The sequence below is a fragment of the Pyrus communis genome, chromosome 9, assembly GCF_041283825.1.
Source record: "Pyrus communis isolate YQ-2024b chromosome 9, ASM4128382v1, whole genome shotgun sequence".
NCBI lineage: Eukaryota > Viridiplantae > Streptophyta > Magnoliopsida > Rosales > Rosaceae > Pyrus > Pyrus communis.
In genome coordinates this window covers 13001149-13022765 of record NC_142573.1, presented here as the reverse complement: position 1 = coordinate 13022765, position 21617 = coordinate 13001149, and the positions used below count along the sequence as shown (strand labels likewise).

At 38.4% G+C, this 21617-nt stretch overlaps 4 protein-coding genes across 4 annotated transcripts; 2 read left to right on the top strand and 2 right to left on the bottom strand.

The window, feature by feature from the left end:
• The first annotated feature begins 473 nt into the window (after positions 1–473).
• Positions 474–6977, top strand: BGAL1 (beta galactosidase 1). Its single transcript, XM_068480988.2, has 19 exons — positions 474–1015; positions 1219–1314; positions 1419–1531; positions 1633–1699; positions 1809–1901; positions 2054–2197; positions 2700–2788; positions 2916–3021; positions 3108–3195; positions 3789–3907; positions 3992–4156; positions 4351–4529; positions 4639–4748; positions 5018–5127; positions 5230–5340; positions 5421–5531; positions 5657–5862; positions 5951–6287; positions 6384–6977. Exons 1-19 carry the CDS (start codon positions 839–841, stop codon positions 6492–6494), a joined length of 2532 nt encoding a protein of 843 aa, XP_068337089.2. The 5' UTR covers positions 474–838; the 3' UTR covers positions 6495–6977.
• A 1917-nt stretch (positions 6978–8894) lies between these two features.
• LOC137740585 (uncharacterized) lies at positions 8895–10687 on the bottom strand. Its single transcript, XM_068480425.2, has one exon. It carries the CDS (start codon positions 10233–10235, stop codon positions 9141–9143), a length of 1095 nt encoding a protein of 364 aa, XP_068336526.2. The 5' UTR covers positions 10236–10687; the 3' UTR covers positions 8895–9140.
• Positions 10688–13376: 2689 nt separating this feature from the next.
• Positions 13377–15075, top strand: LOC137740584 (uncharacterized). Its single transcript, XM_068480424.2, has one exon. The coding sequence runs from the start codon at positions 13882–13884 to the stop codon at positions 14953–14955; it is 1074 nt and encodes a 357-aa protein (XP_068336525.2). The 5' UTR covers positions 13377–13881; the 3' UTR covers positions 14956–15075.
• Positions 15076–15699: 624 nt separating this feature from the next.
• LOC137739291 (transmembrane 9 superfamily member 7) lies at positions 15700–20439 on the bottom strand. Its single transcript, XM_068478842.2, has 7 exons — positions 20142–20439; positions 18708–18872; positions 18470–18579; positions 18152–18260; positions 17964–18076; positions 17248–17398; positions 15700–17121 (listed from the first exon to the last, which is right to left on the bottom strand). Exons 1-7 carry the CDS (start codon positions 20373–20375, stop codon positions 15964–15966), a joined length of 2040 nt encoding a protein of 679 aa, XP_068334943.2. The 5' UTR covers positions 20376–20439; the 3' UTR covers positions 15700–15963.
• Positions 20440–21617: the final 1178 nt, after the last annotated feature.

Genomic DNA, 21617 nt, shown 5'->3' with positions numbered 1-21617 from the left:
TATTGTGGCTTTGTCCACTTTTTCATCTTCTTAGTGTAGTCAATATCGTTTGTTAAAAAAATACTTGTCGTCGAGAGTAAAGCCAAATTAGTTATAGTTGTGTGCTTTCACATATGAGTTTGAATTTTTCTTTTTACAATTTAAATTCCTTTGATAGACTTTCAGTTGTATAAAAGAAGAAATACTAGCCATATTTTTCGATCAAAATTTTAAATACTAAATTTTTGACCAAATCTCCGGTGTATTAGTTACCCTGAACATATCAAACATCCCTAATTTCTTGCAAATTAAGAAGAGAATACTCAAAATGATGCATGAGATAAGAAAGTTCCAGAGTTAGGGAATAGTTGGATAATAAAGTTCCGAGTTAATAGTGAAAGTGAGGGTAAAATTGTGGGGTCCAAAGGCGTTCAAGTGGGACCCACTATCACTTTCCCAGCCTCTATACTCCATTGTTTAAAACCAGCTACAAAGCACTTCATTTGTGCACTCCCAAAGAAAACCCCATTATTTCACGGTTTCACACTGAATGCTGCTTACACCAGTCTGAAATCCCACCTCGATAAACCCTTGATTTTTATTTTCTCTCCCATTCTTTTCCCTAGAAAGAAAATAAAGAGAAATCTCACACAAAAGGAAAAAAGAAGACAAACCCAGCTGGGTTTTCTTTGTCTCTCTGTGACTCACCCAAACAAGCATATAATAAAGTGAGCAGAGATACAGAGAAAGAATATTTACACCAAAAAGGCCATTGCTTTGGGGGGTGGTGGTGGAGAGCTCAAGGCTTGAAAAAATAAAATAAAAATAAAGCTTAAAATTTTCCAAAATTTATGTTTTTATGGGTTTTTTGAGGCTCGTAATGTGGAATGTGGCTGTGCTGCTGCTCGTGTTGCTGGGTTCATGGGTTGGTTCTGTGAGAGCTTCTGTTTCATATGATTCCAAGGCCATTGTGATTAATGGACAGAGAAAGATCCTCATTTCTGGATCTATTCACTACCCAAGAAGTTCCCCTGAGGTATTTTTCACCAAATGTGTTTGCTGGGTAGCTCCAAGTTTCCGTCTTTTCATTTTCTTTCTGTTCTAAATTGCTTTTCTCCATCTGGGCAACTCTGTTTTTTCATCCTTGTTAAATTTAATTTTTTTTGGTTTTTTTTTTCTTTGCTGTATTTTAAGTGTTGGTTTTATTTTATTTTATTTTGTTTTTTTGGGTTTTTGCAGATGTGGCCAGATCTTATTCAGAAAGCAAAGGAAGGAGGTCTGGATGTGATTCAGACTTATGTTTTCTGGAATGGGCATGAACCTTCACCTGGCAAAGTAAATTGATAGTGGCACCCTTCTCCTTTTGAATGCTTTATTCAGAAAGCAAATTACACATTACAATTTTTCCTTAATTTTTTTAATTTTTAATTATTTCGCAGTATTATTTTGAAGACAACTATGATTTGGTCAAGTTTATCAAGCTGGTTCAGCAGGCAGGCCTATATGTTCATCTCAGGATTGGTCCTTATGTTTGTGCTGAATGGAACTTTGGGTAATAATAATTATGTAATTTCTAAAAATAGCAAGATGCCTATTCTCAGTCCAGCTTAATGTTCTGAGATTCTAAGCAGAATTTATTGCTTCATTTTCCAGGGGGTTTCCTGTTTGGCTGAAGTACATTCCTGGTATCCAATTCAGAACAGATAATGGTCCCTTCAAGGTTTGGCATTGCAATTCCGTCTCTTTTTTTTTTTTTTTTTTTTTTCATTAAATATATTTGATTTTTTTTTTCACTGATTTAACTTGTTTTCTCAATTACCATTTTGAAGAATCAAATGCAAAGATTCACAACCAAGATTGTAAATATGATGAAAGCAGAAAGGTTGTTCCAGACTCAAGGTGGTCCTATAATTATGTCCCAGGTAGCCAAATTACACCATTATTGTGTTGAATCCAATCTGCTACCTTTTTTTTTTTTTTTTTCCTAGAAATTTTTTTGCTCAAGTTTTCTCAGTTTTGTCATACAATTTGATGAATGGAGATTGTAAACTGAGGAGTAACTTTTGTGTGACAGATTGAAAATGAGTATGGACCGATGGAGTATGAACTCGGTGCACCCGGTAAACAGTACACTGACTGGGCAGCTCAGATGGCTTTGGGGCTCGGCACGGGTGTCCCCTGGGTGATGTGCAAACAAGATGATGCCCCTGATCCTATTGTAAGAGTTCCTTGTCATGTTCTGGAGTATATTTGTGGATGGTTATCATGTTATGTTCCCTTTTTCTTTGTGGGGTTTGCTACTAAATAGTGTCTTGACTCCAAGTTGGTCATGGTTTACATGAATAATGATAACTCATTGCACATGGCTAAGCTGTGCTTTCTTTCACTTTCTCTCTCTCTCTCTCTCTCTCTCTGTGTGGCCTTTTTTGTAATGATTGAACGGTGGGCATGCCTTATGTTTAATTGTACTGATGGCCTTTTCATCTTGGGTTGGTGCCACTGGTGCTCTAGCTAAAATTACCGAAAGTCTTTTTTTATCTTGGAGTTCCTGGAAATGTGTTTGATCTGTAGCCTGATTTGCAAATCGATATTTTTGTTGAACGTTTCTGCTATTAAGTATATGTTTTGTCATTTGTCTTCGTGTGACTTGTTATCCCTTGTTTTTTTATTTTTTATATTGTCAGTTTCTTCTTTCACTAATAATTATTTTACCTCTACAGATTAATGCCTGCAATGGCTTCTACTGTGACTACTTCTCTCCAAACAAGGCATATAAACCAAAGATGTGGACAGAAGCCTGGACTGGCTGGTAAGTTTTCGTGCTTGTCTCCTGTAATAGAACAAATTCCAGATTCTGTACCACCTAAACTAGGCTTATATATAATAAACTGCCCGTGGATATCTTCTGATTATACTTGCCCTGTTTTATTCTGCAGGTATACTGAGTTTGGAGGTGCAGTTCCTTACCGACCGGCTGAGGATTTAGCTTTCTCAGTTGCGAGGTTTATTCAGAAGGGTGGATCATTCATTAATTATTATATGGTAAGGTTATTTTCTAGAGGGTTTCTAATGCAACCGCATTTCTGAAAATGTTAAAAAATGTAATTTTGCATGTCTTATGATTCCAGTACCACGGAGGAACAAATTTTGGCCGAACTGCTGGAGGTCCTTTCATTGCTACCAGTTATGATTATGATGCTCCTCTTGATGAATACGGTAGGTGCAAAGGATTTGAGTTCTAGAAGTTGTTAAACATTTTGACTTTTTGCAGTCTGATATAGACCTTAAGTAGGCAATATTTATTGTTTTCCTTCATTTCTTCTATAGTAAGAAAAGGCCGGAATTAAAACTTTAAATTCTTGGTTCTCTGTGGTAGACCGTAGACGTATCATGTCACCAAGCACCCTTTGTCGCGTCAGCCAAGTGCGTGCTTGTGTCACTTTCACCATACGACATGAGCCAAGATTTTGCATTTCAGTATAGTAATGATAGTGTCGTACCACATCTGATAACAAGAGATTTATTCAGCAAAAAGTGACTGCAAGCAGCGTAGATTCTCTCATTGAAATTCTATCATTAAGTTCCCGCTTTCTCCCTGTATAGAGGCTGTGACTGCCGCATAAAGTTTCTTGGGCCTTTCTCTGAGAAATGATGAATCTCAGGACATCTAAACTAACCTTCATTTCTCTGGTTGCTACTAGCTTCTGCTGTCCCTAAAGTAGTCACAAGTTTTAAAACGGCTTAAATAAATTTGTAAAGTTCCATATTTTTGCTTGAATATGAAAAGTACTGCCTCTTTCTTTATGCAGGTCTATTGAGGCAACCTAAATGGGGCCATCTGAAGGATCTGCACAGAGCAATAAAACTGTGTGAACCAGCTCTAGTTTCTGCGGATCCCACTGTACAATCACTTGGCAGATTTCAAGAGGTTAACGACTTAAGATTCTCACTTATTTTGGTTTTCTTCATATTGTTTTGGATGGTAACTAACATGTTACCTGTAATCATACAGGCTCATGTTTTCAAATCAAATTCTGGAGCTTGTTCTGCATTTCTTGCAAATTACAACCCAAGATCATTTGCAAAAGTGGCATTTGGAAATATGCATTACAACCTACCTCCTTGGTCTATTAGCATTCTTCCCGACTGCAAGAACACTGTTTATAACACCGCAAGAGTGAGTATATCAATGTTACCTTGCTGAAACACTTCTAGCAAGAGTCAATTATAACAGATATTCACGATTTAGATGTTTGCAGTTTGGCTCTTCATATATTCCTTATTGTAAAGAAATATAAGATATCTGTTCTAGATTTCCCCCTCGTGGAGTTCAGACAATAAAACTTATGTTTCAACAATATCTGTGTACAGGTTGGTGCGCAGAGTGCAGTAATGAAGATGCCTCGTGTTCCTCTTCACGGAGGATTCTCTTGGCAGTCGTACCCTGATGAGGCTGCCTCTTACAGTGACACTACATTTACCACAGCCGGGTTGTTGGAGCAGATAAATACCACTAGAGATTCCTCTGATTATCTGTGGTACATAACAGAGTGAGTAACATATACCCATTCAGTCTTTTTTTCACGAATATTTTGTCTGAAGGAAAAACATCTGACAGATTTATTATGAAATATCAATCTTACTCTCTTCCCTTTCCAGTGTTAATATCGATCCCAATGAGGAATTTTTGAGAAGCGGAAAGTATCCTGAACTCACTGTCTTATCAGCTGGCCATGCTTTGCGTGTTTTCATCAACGGTCAACTTGCAGGTAAGCAGCATGTTTCTGGTCAAGCAAATTCAACAAAGTGGTCCATTTCCATAATTACTAGCAGTAAACTGCTTGGACTTTGTTAAGTGAAACACTGAAATATAATCTATTTGTTACAACACAGTTTGAAGTATTAGTTTAAATTATAAATTCTACGTTTCACCCTTCAATGTACCATAGTTGATGTTTATATTTTTTGGAAAGGGCTAATTGATCGTTTTGTTATTGATTCCGCCCATAACCTTTTATTGTTGATTTCTTTTCCTCAGGAACTTCTTACGGAAGTCTAGAATTCCCAAAACTAACATTCAGTCAAGGTGTGAATTTGAGAGCTGGTATCAACCAGATTGCACTTCTAAGCATTGCTGTTGGCCTCCCGGTTTGTTCTCTCTCTCACACACACACACACACGTGCGCACACGTACGCACTCACACAGATAGCCGAAGTATTTTGACTGAGTTTGCTATTATGTACGTGCAGAATGTTGGTCCACATTTTGAGACTTGGAATGCTGGTGTTCTTGGCCCGGTCATATTAAATGGTCTGAATGAGGGAAGGAGGGACTTGTCATGGCAGAAATGGTCTTACAAGGTATGCTTTTGCTTTTGACCTTGCCTTCTCTTTGTGCACTGACATGTGAAATATTCATTGAACGGTATATCCTCAATCAGGTTGGGCTTAAAGGAGAAGCCCTGAGTCTTCATTCGCTCAGTGGGAGTTCCTCAGTCGAGTGGATTCAGGGGTCATATGTCACAAGAAAGCAGCCTCTGACATGGTTCAAAGTGAGTAGATCAAACTTCAACTAAACCTTATCAATTTTGTTAGTTTCCTGAGGTGACAATATATAAAACTTCTGCCCGAGCTTGTGTCAAAACATTACTTATATGTGTCCTTGTCACGATTCTAGACAACCTTCAATGAACCAGCTGGAAATTCACCATTGGCTCTAGATATGAGCAGCATGGGCAAAGGTCAAGTATGGATAAATGGCAGAAGTATTGGCCGCTACTGGCCTGCTTATACAGCATCTGGTAATTGTGGCGCCTGTAACTATGCTGGGACATACAATGAGAAAAAATGCTTAAGTAACTGTGGACAGGCTTCCCAGAGATGGTATGTCAAATCAAATAAACTTGATTTCAAGCTCCAGTTATGCTTACGTACAGGTAACTTACAAACTGGTAACTGTTAATAATTTCAGGTATCATGTTCCTCGGTCGTGGCTAAACCCAACAGGCAATTTGTTGGTTGTATTAGAAGAGTGGGGAGGAGATCCGAATGGGATATTTTTGGTGAGAAGGGAAGTAGATAGCATATGTGCTGATATTTATGAGTGGCAACCAAATCTTATGAGTTATCAAATGCAAGCCTCAGGCAAGGTGAAGAAACCGGTAAGGCCTAAAGCCCATTTGTCATGTGGCCCTGGACAGAAAATATCATCAATAAAGTTTGCTAGTTTTGGAACGCCGGAAGGTGCTTGTGGAAGCTTCCGTGAGGGAGCCTGTCATGCCCACAACTCGTATGACGCTTTTCAAAGGGTATTTCACTATCTTGCACAACTAATACCTAGCATTTTCACTCTTTCCTCCCCTTTTCGTATCTTGCTTACATGTTAAAGGACTTTACTCTTGCAGAGTTGTATCGGACAGAACTCATGCTCGGTAACTGTAGAACCTGAGAATTTTGGAGGCGATCCATGTCCAAGTGTAATGAAGAAACTCTCCGTGGAGGCCATTTGCAGCTAATGATTCTCAATCTCTCAAGTAAACTGATGAAGGTCCGATATTGATTTATTTACACACCAATTAAGCAATTTCAGTTACTTATATCTGGCTAAGTTAAAAAAGGTCAGTGCAAGCCCATTCGGTCAATTCATTTTTCGGCTTTTCCAAGGTGAAGTTGTAGAAACATACAACACACCACTTGGTTGAAAGCCTATACAGTTTGTGATTGATTGTGGAGAAGCTGTAAGTATACACTATCCTCCGTTTTGATCTGTACCCTGCGTGCTACGAGAAACGTGGAATCAACGAGGGGATCGGAAGCACATCGAGATGATGCTAATCGAGTCCGTGTGCAAATGTAGTTAGCAGTATGGAAGCATCCGGTTTCCAAGTAATTTAAATATTTCAATTGTTATGTAACTTGGGAAGCAATTATTTCATTGCTTTGTCGTTGTAAGAAAGTTCCCACTGGTAATAATATTTAGTACTTATTTCATCATTAAACCTCTCTTAGATAAACGGTATCATGATCAAATCTCGACAGCAGCGTTGTTTCTCTGCAAAGTTTACCAACTGTTTTTAAGAGAGCGCATGGCGGGCATATAAATGAAGGACACGATGACACAAATTTATACGTGAATTTATACGTAGATCACCCATTCAGGCAAAAACCAACTTGATCAATGATTTAGATATGCCTGATTCAGACAAAAACCTGTCCCCACGATTTGATTTACCGTCTCTGGGAAACCTCCCCACAGTTGCTTAAATATTCCTTCACGTCAAATGTCCCAGCATAGTAATACTCGCTACAACTTCCGGTTGAGGCCGATACTCCTGCCATTTATCCATACTTAACACTTATGCTGCTTACCTGCAAGTTGCCATTGATGAAAACGTGCAAAGCAGTACCAGCTGACAAGAATGCAAGCGCGTGATACTTCCCGCTTCTGAAAAATTACTCATTAGGATCAATCTTAAAACTGGAAAGGGAAACGAACAAGATAGGATTTTCATATAAATCGGTCAGAGGTATTCTCCTTCACACAATTTTCATGGGAAAAGACTGAAAGAATGAATGGGATACATGTAACTCTGTTGTGTACAAGTTCCAACCGTCTGTTTCAACAACCCGGCTGTGGTAAATGAAGTGTCTTCATAAGAGGTGGTCTCGTCGGGGTATAGACTGCCAAGAGAATCCTCTGTGAAGAGGAACACGAGGCATCTTCATCTTTGCACTTTGTGAGCCAACCTGTACACAGATATTGGTGAAACATCGAATGTTTTATTGTCTGAACTCCTAGAAGGGAAATCTGCAAGCGTATTTATTCTATTTTTTCTTTACGTCACAGAGTAAATTCAAATTCTTATAACGGAAAATCATCTAAATCATCAATACCATGTTAAAATTGGCTCTTATAGTACACTTTAGATATATACACCAATACAGTTTTCAGAAGACTTATTTTACCAGCTGGAGCCTTTTGATCAATTTACTAAAGCAAGTGTAGAAAAATCTCAGCACGGAGTTTTCAAATCCTTCCCGACAACAATGCAGCAGATGCTCCAGACTTCAATTTGAATACACGAGCCTATATGGTTATCTCAGTGACAAGAAGTCGACTACTATCCAAATCAATACGAAAAAAGATACCAAAGTTTATAAGAGAAACTCGAGTAGATTTTCCTCTTGGCAAATTCCAGTTGGCAAACTTGGCTATTAAATACACTAATATGCATATGTCCATTCAATGTCGCTTCTTCTTCTACCGGTCAGTTCTATGATTGCAAACAGTACGTGGCAATGACAATCTTATACAGGGAAAAAGGGTTTAGGAAACTACATATAAAGCATCATTGCAGAGATTTGTCTAGGAAAGTCCTAATGCATATAAACTTGCAAGTGAAAGCTTCAACACAGAATGGACAAATGAAATTGTTCGATGAAGGCCTGCTGAAAAAGCATCTGTTATATACAAAATCATCACATTCCCATGAAGTTCATAGGAAATGCTCACACATTGTAATTAGTAATAGGAGCTGTATTGACATTAAAGAAACTGAATAAAGGAAAAACAAATATGGAAGCAATAAATGATGCCCAAAAAACATAGAAATTTAGAGCATCAACTAGGAAAGTCTGCAAACTCATACATGAAGGCGTATCCAAAAGACGAAAATCATCAGTCCCTAGAAGATTTCATAGGAAACGCTCAAACGTACTGACAGTAAAGAAACTAATGAGACCACTCTAATTGCCCATAATGCACAGCAAACTAATAATCACTCTAATTGCCCATAATGCACAGCAAACTAATAATCATTCCAAACTGAATTGAAATTATGGAGTCATTCCACTTTGAAACAGAACACAGCTGCATGGAAAACAAAAACAGATATAGAAAACAGAACGAGCAGAAATAGTGACTGAAATAATATCATTATATATTCATGTTGGAAAGCATTGTACAAAAAGGAGTTACATCCTTTTCCAGAACCGTGCTGCTGCAAGAATAAACGAATATGTAGTTCGACTGCGTGTAATCCACTAAAGGGGACTAGAAACAAATTGAATGGAAATGAGTAGAAATTATAACTAACATCTCAAGGAAAACTACGTACAGATATGTACGGGACTGAGAGGCCAAAGAAGAAGAGATTCATCAATTAATGTATCTCTCCTTCCTCCCAATGTCCCCCAATGATCTCGCCTTCCTCCCAATCTCCGTTGAGAAAGACGTCCTCGTCGAGACCTTGCAAGTCATATTCGTCATCCTTAATGTGCAAACCCAAGTCCTTGAGAGGAAATCCTTGTAGAATGTTGAGGAAAGGATCTTTGCTGCCACACCCGCACAACTTCTCAAGTTCCCTGAGGTAGTGTTTTGAATCATGATCAAACATCACAGACTTTTGCATACTTGAACTCCTACGCCGAGCTGATTTTCTGAGGGCCTCCCTTCTCTTGGTCCTCTGTTCAGGAGGAGTGTCAGGTGGACCTTTTAAGATCTTGTTAGCTTTCGACAATGTATCTGAAAATCGAAGCTTCAGCAACTCAACTCTCCCTTCTCTTGGTCCTCTGCTCTTCTCAGTGACAGTTGCAACTGAATGTCCAGAATGTTCAACAACGAGAGTGGCAATGACAAAGTCATTGTCTTTGCCATCGGTGTTTGCAATTGAATGAACCCCAAAAAGCCCTTGACTATGAATAACCGTAGAAGTAGAAGAAGAAGGAGAACAGGTCTCGGTCTTACCGCCATGTATGTGTTCAGGTGAGAAGGACGGTGAAGACGACAAACCCTTGGCCTTTGGCGGTGGCAGAGGACGATGAACTGAGAATTTGGCCATGGTTTCTTCCCACTTTGTGTTAAAGAGATTACTGAGATGCTGGGCGGCTGCGCGGACATAATTCCCTCGAGGGTAATAGATCATGGCATTCAAGAACACCCGCCTCACATCAGCGGCAAAGGAATCGGCGCTGGAGTAGTAACCCTTCTCCAAGTCGGACTTGATAGTACCCAGAGCAATCGGCTTCCGGATGACGTAGAGATAATCCGGCAAATTCGACGCCACAGGATCAACGCGCTCCGCAAATTGCTTCCCATGTCCGTGCTGCATCAGAAGCTGCAAGATTTCAGCACAGCAGGCCTTCAATTTGGGGTCCAAGCCCTGCCTCTTTTGCCTCTTCTCGGCCCACCGCCTCTGAAATTCAAAGGGCTCCGATTCCGATTCCATCTGCCCGCGCTTTCTCGCAGACCAAGCCATAAAACCCTAAAACATCAACCGAAAGAAAACCCTATTCACGACCGGCTTCGGTCGATGTTCACCCTCTTGAACGAAAAGCCAAAACCCAGATCACAAAACCCAAAACCCAGAAAGAAAAGCCAACCGAAATCAAGTAAACCCTAGTTTCCAAAATTCCGGAGCGGCCTCGCTCGATCTTTCCACTTGCTGAACGAAAAACCGAAAACCCAGAACCCTAAAAGTCACTGGCTCACTCGATCGTCGATGCGTTGAGTGGCGATTGCAAAGAGACAGAGAGGGGCAACTGAAAGCGCTCCAGACAGACCCAGACAGAGAAAGAAGTCAGAAAACTCGCTCGCACTCGTTGGTTTTTCTGAGAATTATAGTAAGCAACTCAAGGAAAGGATTGAGAAATTAGGTGTTGCTCTCAAGAAAGGAGGGTAAATATGCTCTTTGTGGCGCCAACGGTCCGATATCTTTGTTTTTCAAATCATAAGGTCGGCTGGTCTTGCTTTCACTCGCTCACTCACTCACTCCACTCGGCTCGACTCACTACGCGAAAAACATAAATTAAAACATGTGTATTATTTTTACTATTATTAGGGAAGGGGAGGGAGTGAATATATTGCGATAATATTGAATGAGGAGTTTCGAACCAGAAAAGTAAGATAGATTCTAAAATTTTATCTATTAAAATAAGTTTTTTAGTTAAGATGGTTTCTAAGATTTTCGTAACATATAATTTTGATTCTTGAGATTTAAAATCAATAGAAGTGGTCCATGAGATTGTCCATCATTCATTATATTGGTTCTTCCATTAAAAAACTCCATTAAGTGGTCTTTGAGCTTTTTAATGGAATGACCAAAATGATGGATGGTGGACAATCTCATGGGCCAAAGTTATGTGTTATGCAAATCTCAGGGACCAAAATTATGTATTATGCAAATCTCAAGAACCAAGGTTATGTGTTGTACCCTCAACTTATAGAGTTTTTAACGGAATGACCAAAATAATGGATGGTGGATAATCTCAGGGACCACTTATATTGATTTTAAATCTTAAGGACCAAAGTTATGTGTTGTACAAATCTAAGGGACCATTTTGACTAAAAAACCACTAAAATATTGGACCGCATGCAAATTGAAATAAAGAAATCAAATCCAATTAGCATTAGGACTTGTAATCTTGTAACTAAGAGCTCATTTGGATATGCTTTTAAAATGAGCTTTTGGTGAAAATAAATTTGAAAACAATACTTAGTATAAATACTAGTAAATCCTGAAAAAGCACTTCCTAGAAGAAACACATAACTGGTGCTTCTTATAGAAAGCACTTACAGTGCTTTTAGAACCCAAAAATATTTTCTCTACAAGTGCTTTCAATCATTTAAAAAGCACAACCAAACGAATCCTAAGTCATATTGCCTTGTACATCCTCGCAATTCTCGCAGTAGGTATTTCCACCTTGTGCTATCATATCAATATAATTTTCAAATTTTATTAATTTTTTATCATTCACGAGCGGCAAATCAATATGTGTTACATGCCAAATTTTACTAAAAGTTTTAGTCATTTATTGATGGGAACTTTAACGAAATACTGTTCACTTTAACGAAAAATCACATTTTTACACTAAAATGTCAATTATGGTACCATTCACTTTACCCTTTATTTTATCCTTATCATTAAAACTCAAAGTTTTCAAATTATTTTCATTAGTTTTCCTTTTATTGATTAGGGAATAATTATTTTGTTTAAACTCATTTGAAATAACAATCGTGAGTTTTTCAAATCTACTTGGGTGCCTCTTGTGCAACTGGTCTGATCCCTTCTTTTTTATTTTTGGGTAGTGGACAAAAGTTGGAGAGAAATGTGAGAGAGAAAGAGAGAAGAAAACAAAGGTTACTTTATTTTATTTTATTTTAAATTAAAGATGTTATGGTGTCATGCATGTGAAATTTAATTAAAATAAAACAAAAAGTTACTTTGGACAAAATTATATTACTATTCCATAATCTTATTTTGTGATTAAAGATCATATTGTTTTTGTAGTGAACTAATTTTTTAGCAGTGTTCTAAAAAATGGTTAAGGCGGCGCCTGGGTGCCAGGCAGCAGTGCTCCGCCACGATTAACTCAAAATCATTTTTTAAATTGGCAAGATCTGTGCGGACGCAGGGATGAATCTATTAAGGGACCTGGGTGGTCCCGGGACCACCCGGAAACCCGGACTAGTGGCTGTGAGACCTCAACAGACCACCTAAATATGGGTATATGGTGGAGGAGAAAACAGTGGCGACGACTGCTCTGTTATGGCCTTCTGCAAACTAGAAGGTGGAGAAGAAGACAACTAACCATTTAGTAAAACGGTGTGTTTTTGCTATTGGTTTGAAAACACTCTCCTAAGCCAACATGGGAGGCTTTTTAGCCTCACCATTTTTATTAAAAACCTAAAAATCACGAGGGTTGCTTTGCTATACAGTCCACTTTATCAATTCTAATATGTTTTCTCCTCCACCACTTAATCCTCTCATTCCCAAATTTAAGTGTTATATTTTAGTTTAAATTAATACTATAAAATGTCTTGAATTATATTTCATCTCTCTGAATTTAATTTATTTAACTTACTAATCATTCAAAATGTCTTAAGTTATATGGTATATATGCTTAATGTGTTTTTAAATTTTGAACTTGTTGAATACTCTTTTTGTATTTTATCATTATTTTATTATCTTATCCATGAATTTCATACAAGTATAATTTTTTATATGTCAATATCCACTTATTTACAAGATATACAAGAAATTTACCTAAATCCGCCTAGGCACCTGCCTAGATTCTGCCTAGGCGCTAGCTCCTCGCCTGACTAGCGCCTAGTGTTTTTAAGAACCTTATTTTTTAGATCATATTTACAAATCATATGATGTGTCATTAATATAAAATACGTTCGTTAATAATAATTCAATCATCAACAAAACATCATATAGTTTATGTAATTATAAAAAATAGATAATATTTCTAACATTATCATTTTAGTAATAGATAATTTAGATATATAGATTATAGGTGCAACTATTTTTGTTTTTGTTTTTGTTTTTTATATTTGGAAATTACAGTTGTAGTGATGATCATTGACAGCGGCGTTTTTCGCGTAGTGAGTGGAGTGAGTGGAGTGAGCGAGTGAAAGCTACCAGCCGACTTTGTCATTTGAAAACCAAAGAAAGCAGACCGTTGGCGCCACAAAGAGTGGTATAAACCCCAGACCCATTAGAAATTTCTCCTTCTTTCCTTGAGTTGCTACCAAAATTCTCAGAAAAACCAAGCAGCGATCGACTTCTCTCCGAGTTCTTTCTCCTTGTGTGAAACGATTTCACATGCCTCCCTCTCTGTCTCTGTCCCGCTGTCTCTTTGCAATCGCAACGACGACTGAGCCAGTAATTAAGGGACTTCTGGGTTTTCGGTTTTTCATTCAAAACGTGTAACGATCGAGCAAAGCCGCTCGTGAATTTTGGAATCTAGGGTTTGCTCGATTTCGGTTGATTTTTCTTTCTGGGTTTTGGGTTTTGTGATCTGGATTTTGGTTTTTCGTTCGAGAGGGTGAACATCGAGCGAAGTCGGTCGTGAATTTTTTCTTCTAGGGTTTTCTTTCGGTTGATTATTTTAGGGTTTATGGCGTGGTCTGCGAGACAGCGCAGGCAGACGGACTCGGAGCCCTTTGAATTTCAGAGGCGGCGGGTCGAGAAGAGGCAAAAGAGGCAGGGCTTGGACCCCAGATTGAAGGCCCATTGTGCTGAAATCTTGCAGCTTCTCATGCAGCACGGACATGGGAAGCAATTTTCGAAGCGCGTTGATCCTGTGGCGTCGAATTTGCCGGATTATCTCTACGTCATCCGGAAGCCGATTGATCTAGGTACTATCAAGTCCGACTTGGAGAAGGGTTACTACTCCAGCGCCGATTCCTTTGCCGCTGATGTGAGGCGGGTGTTCTTGAATGCCTTGATCTATTACCCTCGAGGGAATTATGTCCGCGCAGCCGCCCAACATCTCAGTAATCTCTTTAACACGGAGTGGGAAGAAACCATGGCCAAATTCTCAGTTCATCGTCCTCTGCCACCGCCCAAGACCAAGGGTTTATTGTCTCTGCCGTCTTCGTCCTTCTTCTCACCCGAACACATACATGGCGGTAAGGCCGAGACCTGTTCTCCTTCTTCTTTTACTTCTACGGTTATTCAAAGTCAAGGGCTTTTTGAGGTTCATTCAATTGCAAACACCGATGGCAAAGACGATGACTCTGTCATTGCCACCCTCGTTGTTGAACATTCTGGACATTCTGTTGCAACTGTCACTGAGAAGAGCAGAGGACCAAGAGAAGGGAGGGTTGAGTTGCTGAAGCTTCGATTTTCAGATACCCTGTCGAAAGCTAACAAGATCTTAAAAGGTCTACACGACTCTCCTCCCAAGCAGAGGGCCAAGAGAAGGGATAGCCTCAGAAAATCAGCTCGGCGTAGGATTTCGAGTGTGCAAAAGTCTGTGATGTTTGATCATGATTCTAAGCACTATCTCAGGGAACTTGAGAAGCTGTGCGGGTGTGGCAGCAAAGATCCTTTTCTCAACGTTGGACAAGGATTCCCTCTCAAGGAGTTGGGTTTGCACATCAAGGACGAAGAATATGACTTGCAAGGACTCGACGAGGACGTCTTTCTCAGCGGAGAATGGGAGGAAGGAGAGATCATTTGGGGATGAATATCTTCTTCTTCGGTCTCTCAGTCCCATACGTGTATCTATACATAGTTCCTTTTAGTGGATTACTAGCAGTCGCAGTACAGATTCGTTTGTTCTTGTAGCAACACAACACAGTTCTGGAAGAGGATGTAACTCGTTATTTTTGTACGATTCATTTCCAAATTGAATGGAATGACAGTAACTATTTCTGGTCGTTGTATCTGTTTCTATTTTCCAAGCTGCTATATGTTTCGAATTTACTAATTACATAATTTAGTCTAGTTGATATATGTGTAGTAGTTATATGCAGCAAGACAAGTCTCTTCCCCCTCAGTTATTTGGGTAAATAAATAAACAAATTTAAGTAATTTGACAAAACTACCTTTAAAATATCACTTTTCAATCTATTTTCTTGAAACAGACAAGTTCAACAAAAGCTAAATAACAACGACAGTCCAACTCTCACTCGATGTTTAAAGTTGGTCATTTTTTCTTAAAACAATAAAAGGCCCATCACCCCTCCCTTCGCCCAATCGTCTTACAAATTTGAGCTCTCAGCCTATGCGTATATGATTTAATTCATTATAATAATATTGACCTAAAAACACAATTAAAAGAGCCCCAAAGAACGGGGATGTACATGGTTAGATCGAGTGCCCGACGAGAATGCCTCTCTCATTGATTTCGTGCAAGCAAAATTAGCGTGTAAACTGTTGAGCTGGAGTGTATCACTTATGGTTTCAAGTTTCAGTGATGAAGAGAGTATTTCTGTAACTTCCAAGTTCTTCAATACGAATAACTAATTAAGCAAGTACAACATAACAGAATCGTAGAAGTGTAGCGAAGATGTATCGAAGCAACAAGCTTAAACTACCACGTACAGTTTCATGACACCGTAGACGAAAATACTGCTCAAACTCTATCTACAATAAACAAAATAGAAGGTTTCGGTGCGATTCAGAAAGTCTCTTATCCTCGTGTAGCTCTGTTCTTCCTATCTTACCCTCAACCCCTACATGCATCTTCAGATCAGTCAATCTTCACAGAGGAGTAGATCTTTCGAACAAACCAGAAACATGCGTAGAAACCAATGGTTCCGGTCAGGACGAAGAAAGCATATGAAACAATTAGCATGTACCCGAAGTAAAGGATGCCCGAAACAAACTTTGTAATCTCCAACTTGGTAAAGAAGTAGAAGGCAGAGTAGAGGAGAAGGTAAAGAGCAGATGAGCCAGCGGTCAGGTAAGATCTCCACCACCAGTGGTAGTCTTCACTGCATAACTGGAAGTAGCATAGCACGATTGTTATCTCCGCACAGGTGATCAGAAGGATAACAAACACGATGAAAAGGAAGCCGAAGATGTAATAGAACTGGTTCAGCCAAATTGATGTCAAGATAAAGAACAGCTCGATGAAAACAGCTCCAAATGGAAGAATGCCTCCAATCAGTATAGAGAATACTGGTTTCATATACCATGCCTGCTCTGGCACCTGCCGGGGAATTTTGTTAGTCTTTACAGGGTCTTCAACAGGTGGCTTTTTGAACCCCAAATAACTACCCACAAAGACCAAGGGCACTGATATTCCAAACCACAGGCAAACCAAAGCAATCATTGTCCCAAAAGGCACAGCCCCAGAAGACTTCTCCCCCCAAATTAGAGCATTCAGCACAAAGAAGACGGCAAAAAGAATTCCTGGAAACATAAAGGCAGTCTTTAAGGTATTCCTCTTCCACTCTGTACCCTTGAACATTTTGTACAATCGTGCAGAGGAGTAACCAGCAAATAAGCCCATGAAAACCCACAAGAGAACCATGGCAGTCATGAGACCCCCTCGGTTGGAAGGAGACAAGAAGCCCAGCAATGCAAATATCATGGTTACGAGTGTCATTGCAAGAATCTGAACCCCTGTCCCTACGTAGACGCAAAGTAAATTGGAATTGATTGGTGCCCTAAAAACATCTCCATTAACAAGTTTCCATCCAGTTTCTTCTTGAGCCTCATCTTGGCTGTCCAGCTGATTATAGTTGGCAATATCTCTGTATAGAGTTCTCATCATGATCATAGCCACCATACCAGATAAAAAGAGGACTATCATCAATGAATTTATAATTGAAAACCAGTGGATCTGATCGTCATTCATGAGAAGGTACGTGTCCCACCGAGATGCCCACTTGATCTCACTTTCCTGGGAGGGGAGGGGTGGGGGGTGGTAAGGCAAAGTTCATAAGTTTGTAGAAATGAATAAAAGAAAAGTTCATAAGTTTGTAAAATGGAAAAAAGAAAAGTAGCCAAAGGGTTCAAAATTATGTACCTTAAAGGAGACATCATATGTAAATACAATCTCCTTATCTTTGTCAACTTCTTGGGGAACACTGCTTCCCGGTGGTAGATTTTTCGTGTCTTTATTGCATGTTACCAACTGAGTATTGTTACCATTCCACTCCTTATATTCGTGATTGATACTATTGAAAAGAGGCGTATCAGAAAAAAAGAAAATCATAATAAAGTTATTCAGTCTTAATGAATAGAAAGTGATCATTTTCAAGAACTCTTGGTTTCTTCCTACCGAATCTTGTTAAAACAATGGGGTTATATAAGTGAAGAATTCATTACTTGGCCAAGAAACCCATTACATGGCATCCAGCATAAAGGAACACAAAAGAAACAATATTCAGCAATAAGAATTCTTAAACCCTTATTTATGTGCAGCTAATTGTAAAAATCGATCTTATAAACATCTCTGTGGAAAGACCTAGATTTTTACAAAGGAAAGACCCTCCAGGAATCTAGAACAGAATACCGCACTTTCTTTCTCTAACTTCAAAATTAAAAGTAAATGACCACACAAAACAAAATATGTAATCAGCAGAGGTCAAATGAACATGCACCAAACGAGAAATGTACATAGATTCTTTTCTTTTACTTTCAAGTTTTAACTGCATTACAGTATTTCTATCATTCAAACATACAAGGCCTGTTCTGAATGAACGTCAACTGGAAGAGGGAGAAGGAAAAAAGATATAGCACCTGTTTGGAGTAACCTCAAACCCAACAATTCGAGCAGAATCAGTATCGGGATCTTTGTGATACATAACTCGGAAGCTCAAGTGGTTGTTAATAAAATATTTCTCCTCTTTATTCTGTATAGCAAATAAAACACAAGATAACATAAATGATTCTTACTTCAACATTAGCAACTAGTTTCTAAGGCATACCCCAGCATAATTTCCTTTGAATCCAACACCGAATCCATGTTCATAAGTTGTTGAGGGGCTTCCATCCCGCCTCTGTCTGAGAACAGCAACTGGAAGGTTATCCAAAATCCTGCAGTCCAAGTCAGAGGTCTCAATTAAACCAATAAGAAACATCAAATGATCATTGACTTCATAATAATTGAATATGACCAGGGAGAGAAATTAAGTTAGTATAAAACTAAAGCAGACAAATCATAAAGGATCGACACTTGGAAAATTAAAAGAAGAGAATACTTGAAACTACAAACTAGAAAATACAGGAATGACATTTTTACTTACATTTGTACTCGATACTTATCTTCAATTTTTTCCTTAAAATTTTTTGCAGATTCAGCGTTAAGATTTTGTCGACAAGCTACTACACAGGATTGCTCCTCCCTCATTTTGAACTGGAAAAGAATTTACAAATAGAGGTTTTAAAACAAAGTTATATAAATGAGATTGAGATTAACAATATTGTTCAAAAACTTCTCTACTAATTGGGTCGCCAAAATGAAAAACGGTTATAACTACTCACAGTGTATACAGAATTCTCAATGCGATCACCACGGAGAACCTCCCCCAGATTTTCTGCACTGTTTATAATCTGTGGGGGAGTACAATATTTTAAGAAGTAATAGTCATACGGGAGTTGCGTCTTTGTAGATGACAATTTGTTCACTTTGATAGAAAGTTCATCTCCCTGTCAGAAAGAAGACAACCACAGTAAAAACATTAGTATTCTATGTAGTAAAATGGCAAACAAGGAAAGGGAACATAGAAGAGTTCCAAAGTCAAAGTGTATAATGCGACATTCAGGCTACAAGCTGTAATCACATTTTTAATAAAAACTTATAGCCAGATACAATATGGCACACGGGGGACGGCTTAACTCATGTATGTCGGAGAAACAGCCAGGGCACTGTCACATGAGTTCCTACTATGTGTATACATCTAATTTGTTTAGAAAAGAACTTGACCCCAATGTTCTCTAACAATTTGAGCAGAAACATAATTATTGATGAAATGAAAAATGATTGTATGAGCTTGAAAAAATCAGATCCTCTGAAAGCCCAAAAAAAAAAACATTTCTAATAATCAACAACAGATGGATGGGTCACACTTTGATGAATTTTCTGGCATCATTATTACGACAAACACAACAGGAAAACATCAAATTTAGCAAAAATATCACCAACGCATGCCCACATTGTTAAAGATTAGTAGACAACAAAATTTAGCTTGAGCATTCTGATGCACAGAGTGTACAAATCTCGTCTGCTACTTCACTCTCCAAAAACACACTTCTAAATCCCATTATTCTTGGGAAAAATAAAAACTTATCCACAAATATTAAACAAATAAATATGTAATGTTCTATCAGTACATTAACTAGTTCCTCTCTTTGGAAGCATTGAAAGCCTTTGTTGCTTCCGAATTATCTGAATTTTGCCTGATATTGATATCAGATTATAATTTTCAACCATATTTTACTCTCGATAGTTTAAAACTTTGACCTCTTTAACATTTTCGATACTTTCACCCACAGGAAACACAAAAATGCTGTAATCCTACAGCCACACACAGATCCTCAGAATCATTTTACGCCGAAAAATATACTAAACCAAATTAAACCAAAACTTTAGAAATAAAAGCAACCACTTGATTAACCCACACATCAATCTTTAACTCTAAAGCAACTAAAAGCAACAACAAGATTAAACAGCCAGCTCAAACCCCAACCCCAAAAACCAAAAACCCATGTCGTAGATCTAATAAAAAAGCAAAAACAAATCAAACCCAAAACCCTAGATCCACCACTGGTTCAGTGGAAACGAAGACAAACCGACAACGATTCAGCGGCAATGCAGCGACCAATGAAGAAATAGAAAGCAATTAAAGCGATAAACAAACAAAGGGTCGGCGAATTCGAAGGGAAAACAGAGAAAAATGAGATTTGAAGAGAGCTTACAGTGTGGAAATCGCGAGGAGCAACGCCCGGGAGGTAGAAGCAGTGGGACGAGGAGATGAGGAGGAGCACGGTGAAGATAAGGGTCGTCCCCTTGGTGGTTGTAGGGGCGGAGATCCTCCTACCCATCTTCTTCTGGTTCTTCAACTTGGATTCGAGAGAGAGAGAGAGAGAGGTGCTTACAGAGGCTGCCGCAGGGATAAAATGGCATAAGCGAATCTCCAGTTCTTCATTCATGAGGTAGAATTGTCAAAAGGTGACCCATTTTATTTTATGAGCCAAATTACTTTTCCCTCCTTATAGGGTTGTACTAATAACAAATAGAAATGTTAACAATATCACATTTTTAACGTTAATTTTGGTGTCAATTTTATAAAGTTAAAAAAAATGAGATGATAGATAATTCGCAGAGATTCCCAGTTTTGAGAATGTCTCATTAACATTTCTTATCAACAAAATTAAAAATGTATTGTTACTCAGTACTACGATCTACTAGTATTTTCTCTTCGGATGACAAATTTGATACCAAATTAAGTTGAATATTATGTGACTTAGCAGAACTTCTTATTTTCTTAGAGTAAAATATATCGTTATATAAATAATTAAAAATGTATTGTCCTGTCCATACCAAACTTTTTTTCCTTTATGTAAAACAAACTTTACTTTATTTTATAGGTTTTTGTTTCTTCATGTCTTGGAGATGTTGTCCAAATAAAAAATCATTCGTTTTTACCTTCAATATACATTGAAACTAGGAGATTGTTCATTTCATCGAATCGTAGATAGCAAACGACGCTATAAGGTTTACTTGTTTACGAGTATAGAGGTCTAGACGGGAGAATATCAACATATGTTGGTCTAAATGTGGCCTATAATGCTCTACTACCGTGGTTTGTCATAATAATTTGGCATCATATTCACCATCAATCATACTCGAATATAAGACTTTTCCGCTTACAAATGCAGAGTAACACCACTAGACCTTCAATTCAAGTGTGGGAGTCATCAACAAACTAAAATTTATAAAAAAATACACGAACTAAAGTAGAGTATAAGCCATATAATTTAAAACAATTTAACATGGTTGGGAAATAAATTGTTGGTTGTTGAAATATAGATTTAAATCGAATAGAATTAAACAATATATACAAATACAGATCACCTAACCTTTAAACAATTGGAAAAGAAAAAAAAGAGAGATGTTCCAGAGGACAGAGAGACGGTGTTGTCCCGCCATACCTCACATCTTACCTCCATCCTCCCCCATTCGACGACACTCGCTCTTTTATCTCTCCCAACCGCACGCCACAGCCAATCCCTCACCATTACAACCCCACCCAAGCCACCCCCGACATTCCAGCCGCATTCCATAACCAATTCCGCACCAAATGTAACGGTGGGTTTTGAAGAGAGAATCAGGTACAAGGTTTGGAGGATGGAGGAGTGAATTAGGTACAAGGTTTTCGTAACTATTATATT